This window comes from Sinocyclocheilus rhinocerous, unplaced genomic scaffold (assembly GCF_001515625.1).
Source record: "Sinocyclocheilus rhinocerous isolate Xijiao unplaced genomic scaffold, SAMN03320098_v1.1 scaffold5218, whole genome shotgun sequence".
Lineage (NCBI taxonomy): Eukaryota > Metazoa > Chordata > Actinopteri > Cypriniformes > Cyprinidae > Sinocyclocheilus > Sinocyclocheilus rhinocerous.
In genome coordinates this window covers 104207-111882 of record NW_015639848.1, presented here as the reverse complement: position 1 = coordinate 111882, position 7676 = coordinate 104207, and the positions used below count along the sequence as shown (strand labels likewise).

The 7676-nt window shown below is 34.6% G+C and overlaps 1 protein-coding gene across 1 annotated transcript; it reads left to right on the top strand.

Annotated features, from left to right (window-relative positions):
- The first annotated feature begins 4473 nt into the window (after positions 1 to 4473).
- On the top strand, positions 4474 to 7452 carry LOC107752217 (uncharacterized). Its single transcript, XM_016568121.1, has 4 exons — positions 4474 to 4502; positions 4985 to 5192; positions 6836 to 7244; positions 7445 to 7452. Exons 1-4 carry the CDS (start codon positions 4474 to 4476, stop codon positions 7450 to 7452), a joined length of 654 nt encoding a protein of 217 aa, XP_016423607.1.
- Positions 7453 to 7676: the final 224 nt, after the last annotated feature.

The following is a 7676-nucleotide window of genomic DNA, read 5'->3' as shown; positions in this document are numbered from 1 at the left end:
CTGAAATAAATGAACTTTTCCACGACATTCTAATTTATTGAGATGCACCTGTACATATATATATATATATATATATATAGCCTATCCATATGATATATTTTAAACTTTAACATATAATAATAATTAATAATAATAATAATTCATTTACAAATGTAAATAATTAGGAAATGATGCTCATGATTGGATTAGTTCACTATCATGAGCTCCATTAAGTTCAATGTCTTCAACTCATCTGGACCATTATTTTAAAGTGAAAAACATGTTAACCCCTCACCAACATGTCACCCTGCAAGAACTATATACAACATAAAAGAACTGCAGTGATTGGGTCTAACATTTTTTTTAAAATCATATGCACTGAAACATTTACATAGAAGAAAACACTGCATAATGCAAAAACGCACAACTGGGTGTGCAAGAATAAAGCACTGTGCAAAATATGTCTGAATTAAATTACATTTTTTAATTAAACTAAAATTAAACTTTTAAAATAAATTTGGCACAGTGATGAAACCTAGCCACATCCTGCATTTTGGAATGAAACAACATTCAAAACATTCAAGAAACTGTGATGAAAAACTAAGATAAACATGATATATATATATATATACAAACACACACACAATTAGATTGTGAGGATAAACTGAGAACACATCCTACACAGGTAAGAACATACAGCCACTGGTAACGTTATTTATTTTTTTGTGAAATGTCTATTAGCTCTCCATTTCTCTTTTTTTCCTCTATGGCAGTGCACACTGGTTCCTGTGTGCACAACTGTCGGCAACGTTCTGCAAAGTCGGACAGCTTCTGCCCTTTTTGAAACGTAGCACGCAATTTGTTGTACGCTGTGATGTCACAGGCCTCCAATTCAGCAATGACACACGTATCCACAATCGTTTTCCTGTCCATGCCGCACTTGTGGTAAGCCTCTGTTTTGGTTGATCCTTTTGACAGGTACCTCTCAGGACCTTTTTGTATCTTCCTATTACTTGCTCTGGTAAAAATACTGACAAAGAACAACATTTTGCTAGATTATAGTACATTATTAATAAAAACAATGTCTTCTTATAACACTAAAATCCATTCATCTTAACAAGTTTCTCCAAATATCATTATTTTGTAGTTATTCTGAAAGCATATAGGCAGACTCTACATGGGAGGAGCATATCATACAGTCCAGAAGATACTATATCAATGAATACATTTATAAATATAGATGTAATATAAATTTGTTTGCCAGTAAAGGCAGACTTCCTGAATTCTGAAGTGAGTGAGTGTAAAGCCATAGCCACCCATGCATATTTGAGGGCTTCTGAGTATAATAAATAACAGTATAATATAGTCAGGGTGCGAACTACGGGGGAGCTAGGGGGAGCTCGGCTCCCCTTCCCCCAAAGTCCACGGTATAGTTCGAACACTGAATATAGTACTATACAAATTATTAAAATATACTGTTATTTTAGAATTGCGTTATACCATAAAATGTTTTGTATTGAGCCAATGTCCTATTGGTCACATATCTTCATGTTTGCAGGACAAGAGTTTACCAAACTTAAATTTTTGGAATGGAAGTGAATTAAGTACAAAATAATTAATAAAAATAATGCTGAAAGGCCACTGAACATACCTCTTTTGCTTTTTGCACTTTTCTGTGTTTTCTTTCCCTTTTTGTTCTTCTTGGTCTTGTGGGGTGACGAAGAAGAGTAAGACTCGGAGGAAGATGAAGACTGGGAGGAACTAGAAGGTGAGTCGTCTCTCTTGGTCTTCTTGCTTCCCTTTCTGTACTTTTTCTTTTCTGATCGCACGTGGTCCTCATCAGAAGAATCTGTGATGACAATAGACCTCTTTGACTCTTTTGCTTCTTTAGTTGACAGGGCTGTAAAAAATAAAGAATCATTTATAGTAATTTTTATTAGTGTTGTGCAGTCAAACTATTCCTGAAGTCTCCTCGAAATTTTGAATGTCACCCTTATTGGACACAGCCAGCTCAGTTAGTGGAGTAGTGTACGGCATATGAGTTCATTTAGCTATGTTAAATAAAGGAGAAATCTAAAATGTGCATTGCTGGGGAGGATAGGGAACAGTCTGAAAACCCATGGTGTAGAGCTTTTTACAATGGGCATTATTTCAAACCAGCTTTCCACAGATGGAAATCAAAAAAAGTTCGGAACAAAATGGCAATAAGGAAATGATGAGAATGAAGAGTTTATACAGAGTACAAAGTTTTTTTCTTTTACACTTGTTTTGTTTTTTCCTAGCAAATGTTTGCCAAAAAAAAGTATAATAATAAAAATGGTCATAGTAGTAAAAATAATAATAAATACATTTAAAAATAAATAAAATAACAAATAATAATGTGGACAAATAACTAACACTCTGAAACAGTTCTCACCATTGGTTAAACTGCTCCGAAGAAAATCCCTCTCATTTTCCACATCTTTGCATTTTTCTTCTAGGAACTTAACTTTAGACTTCAAAAAAGAGTTTTCTTCTTTGAGTTTATTGATGGTCACCTGTTGGGTTGGTGCTTGTGCTGGAATATAAAACAAACAAATAATCTATCAAACTTAATTCAGAATGTGTTTAACACATGAAACACACATTGTTTAAAAACTATAAAGTTTACATAAATTGTCTCCAAGTTTAACAGCAACTCACTTTCATGTCTTTGCCGAGATAAGGATGGTTTATTTTTAATCTGACAGCCTGTTATTATAATCATCTAACATGATCATTACGTTATAAATATATTTAAACATTGTATGTGAAATTCGCAAAAATGTATGTACCTATTTTATAAGATTAAGCTTTTTTAAATGAACAGGGGAAAAAAACACAATTAGTCATTAACATTAACAAGTGTCAGGTGCCAACCTTTATGCATCGCTATGCAAATAACGTTAAATACAAAATAAAATCCACCAGGATTCAGTTAGGATACCTGGCGAGAAAGGAAAATCACGTTTTTGTAATAATGACATAATAATAATGACATATTTAGTATTGGGGTACCGGACGTGCAATTATATGCTTAAGCCTATAATATTATAAATGATGACGATAATGTTTGGCCTTGAACTGAAATTACCTAGATACCAACCTAGATAGCTAGCTTGCTAAAAAATTGTCAACGGCTGCTTATAACCAAAAAGATTATTCAACTCAATCTCAACTCTGGCCCTTGAAATCCACTTTCAGCCTTATCAAACACACCTGAACAAGCTAATCAAGGTCCCCAGGATTAAGTTACTAGAAAGATACGGTGAGACTGACCAAAGTTTGAACTAAACTCTGCAGGAAAGTGGATCTCGAGGGCCACAGTCGTGAACACTGGACACGATACCAACACCAAAGAAACATAAATGACACAATACATTACCGGCTTCTTCCTTGTCTTCCTCAATAAGTCGATATGGGGCTTTTCTCTTGCGAACAGTTTTATGCTCTTCCTCCGTCGCCATGCTGTCTTCTGATTGTGAACTATCGCATTCGCTAACTCCAATATGGCGACGCGTCAACGCAACGTTGCAGAAACTTCCATCTCTGCACGTGAATTCTACTGTTGGAAACGATTCTTCGAGTGTATTGCCCCAATACGATATGTGGTTGACCGTAGGCATTATTCCACTCAGTTTTAAGTCTTCCAAAACTTTAATTATGTTCTTTATTTTAATATTTTCTCCTTTAAATGGAATCAGTGTCATCTTGTAACATTTATATTTCATTTGATAATTTGAGTCGGATGACAACTCTATGAACCAGGATAATAGTAAAACAACTTGATTAAAATAGTTATGAGGATGTAAACGTTTAACTTAGATACAAAATACAAATTATTATTTTTAAGTGTTTTAGTGCAATTTAATAAATCAGTAAGTGTTTAGAAAGATATGGACATAAACATGAACTTAGAATCTGCGTTCATTTTATTTTTAATTTAAATATTTTCTGAAAACTAAAAAGAAAAGAAAGAAAGAAAGAAAAGGAAAAACTTGTAGAAAATAATTCAGGCAGTACTTCCGGAGTGAAAAACGCGCAATTTCAACGTCTGTGAAACATGCGCATTTTAGAGTTGGTAGTAGATGGTAACAATTACCTGCAGTTACGGGACTTGCGAAGAAAATCCTCTCCCTCTGTAATCGCAGGGATAGAAAAGGGACGAAAAAAATGATTGATTTTTTACAAAAACATAATCTTATGAAGTCAACAATGACTTGTAACGTCTGTAAGAAATCGATGAATCTACAAAAGACAAATACACGGGATGGATATCAGTGGTAAGAAAATTAACATAATTCATTCAAATATGTGTATAAACTCCTATACAAATGCTGAATGTGGTGATTTTAGGGTATTTAGAAGGTCACATAGGAAATTTACAAAGAGCTGCAGAGCTGGATCGATATTCGAAAACAGCAGGACCACCTTACAAAGCTGGATGACTTTTATTTACCGGTATGAATTACAGAAATGCACCTCACTGATTTTATAGAGAGCAGGTAATAATATATTTAAACAGTAACTACAGGAAATGTAAACGGACATTAATTTATGCATTGTAAATCAGTCAGGTAAGTTAACCGAGTGAGTTCAGTTCTTTGTGATAATGCTGTATTGTTGTAATACTGATTTTTAATCAAAACAATTATTTATGAAATATTCACGCCATATAATACTTAATTCTCAATATATTGACTTAATTCTTATATTGCTACACCTTAATTGTTGTAACATGACCTTTTTCACACAAATTTGACTTTATCCGCAAAATAGTAGATTTTATTCATCATATAGCTTCAACTTCATTCTCATAATCATAGACTTGTTTAATTTTAAGTGATTAAAAACCCTGTCATATTGGCAGCTTGAATAATTTACCTTAGAGCAAATATGTTTCTGCAAAGTTGAAACAAACATCGTGATAATGCAAAGACCAATGTGAATCTTTTTACATGCAATCTATTTTCACTCTTGTTAACAGATATTGTCAAGGACTGAGATTACGACAGGTGGATATGATCCAGGATGGCATAGCCGGAAGCTCAGCAACACTGAACAAAATGACAAAGAAGCTAAGAATGGTCTGTAAAAAAGCTTTGAGAAAGTACAAGAGAAAGACAGGACAGTTTGTGGGGGGCAGGACAGAGTTTGTCATTATAGATGAAAGCAACTTCCGTCACAAAAGAAAGGTATTTATTTTTAAGGCTATAATATCATGGCTGTAGTGCAACTTTACTTTCAAATCAAATGTACAAAAATAAACTGTCTGTTGAAAGGGTAAAACAAAGCAAGGAGGAGCATGATTGGAGCAACATGTTTTAGCACAAACATTTGGCCCAAAAAATACAGAAACTCTTAAAGAGGACATCAGATGAAATTTTCACTTTTATAGAAATTTTTTTTTTTGCACCTAGTTAGATTTCTGACGTATCTGCCACCTCAGAAAAGCTGAAACGAAAACACGCAGCCAGTGGGCTTTCTGAGTATGAAACTGTGTCATCCAGTGAGCTGTTTCAATCTGCAGCCAGTTTCTACATAGATAGCTAGCTATTTGAAGCCATATACAGAGTCCAAGGCAGCAATTCACATGTCTTGTGTCGGCATGCCCCATGGAAGAGAGGGATGGGGGTGAGCAGTACCTCATTATCATTTAAAGAGAAATGCACCGAAATGGGTCACTGTGAACAGAGCTGTTTTTGACAAGGTAAAAAGGGAGGTTTTTTACACGATCATTGAGGAAGTTTAACTAAAGTATGTTACAGACATTTCATGAAGACCCTAAAGAATAGGCCTGTCATGATAACAACTTTTTGCAGACCTGCCAACCTGTACGCATTTTGCATCCAGTATGAATGAAGCAGACATTACATGTGTTCATAGCACTAAATAATGGCCAATCTATAAAAAGAATACTTCTCTCAAAATAAATTTAAGGTAGACATGTGATAATCCATGTTTTTCTACAGTGTACAACAATGTACTGGAGTTTTACTTAAAGTATACTGGAGTTTGTTTTTTTTTAAATAGCATTTAAAATCGCTAAAAAGAACTGTTGTGCCAAACCATCAGAACCAAACTGAAAACTGTGTTTAAAAAACTGAGGTATTTATTGAACCTTGGGCTAACTGTATTGTTGCATTCCTACTGTTTACTCTAAAATACTGTATAACAGGAATATCACAAACTGAGTGCCGACTCCGAGTACTAACCTATGAAAAATATTTAACATGAAGTCTAGCATTTTGCACATTGTGCAATTACGATTTTGACATTAGCCATCAAGGAGCTTCAAGTAATGTAGGAATAGGCTATATGACCCCCGGTATCACCCCATATGGTATGGTATCAAAAAGTGCAAAGTAACAAGTAGAAAAAAAGAAAAATGCACAAAGAACTTGTATGGAGATTTTTCCATCTACAGATTTTTCCCTGACCTTCTTTTCTCTGTTTCTTTTCTTTTGTACGTAAATATAATGGGCGATATATTGCGTCACCAAAAATGATTGAGGTCATGTACATATATTGTGCGATATATTGATTATTGCGACAGGCCTACTAAAGAATCATTGAAACTTGTGGAAAATGTGTATACGATGTCCCCTTTAAGTCCTTCATCAGAAAGTTTTGCTTAAGTAAAAGTTATGCTAGCTATTCTAGACAGTTATTTAATTGAATGATTAAAAGACAAAACGAAGATATAAAAAGTATGGACACTGTAATGTTATATTGAATATTTAGTTTGTCATCTGAGACAGAAGTGTAATAGTGTTAATACAACACTTCTCACAGGGAACGAAAAAGCAAGACACTTGTTGAATGTTTTTTTTTTTAGTATGGACGAGGAAGAGCTGGCAAAACATGGAGAAGAAAAAAGTGGGTCTTTGGTATCTTGGCCATTAAGGGTGATAGAAGACGACCAATTTTGCGGCTTGTTAGAAAGCACTCAAGAAATCATCTGATTCCAGTGATAACAAGACATGTTCACCAGGGATCAACCATTTTGAGTGACGAATGGAGACCCTACAAGAGAGCTCTGACCACACTTGGATATACTCACTACACTGTGAATCATAGCAGGTGGTTTGTTGACCCAGTTCATGGAGGCCACACCCAGAATATAGAACGAGCATGGTCAACATATAAAAACCAGGTCTGGAGGTTGAGAGGCAATAGGACAGAAAAGCTGTTGAAGGAACACTTGACATGCATTGAGTGGACATACTGGCTTGGACACAACCACCGTGATGGTCCTCTAGGATGTTTGTTAAAAGATATTAGAAGACAATACAGAGTTTAATATTTTGGAGTATGCTCAAAAATAAATTGCTAATACCTGTGTGAGTGAGCATTTGTGTGCTTGTGCATGTGCTTGTCTTTGTAGGAGATATTACTGTGGCTCAATTTCTTATCTGTGTCATCACTGTGCCAAATTTAATTTTAGAATGTTGAACACCCAGTTGTTAATTTTTTTCCATTATGCAGTGTTTTCTTTTATGATTTTATGTAAAAGTTTCAGTGCTTATAATTAAAGAAAATGTTAGACCCAATCACTGCAGTTTTTTATGTTGTATATAGTTCTTGCAGGGTGACATGTTAGTGAGGGGTTAACATGTTTTTCACTTTAAAATAATGGTCCAGATCACTAGTAGTTCCTGTGGACTGACAAGGTAACG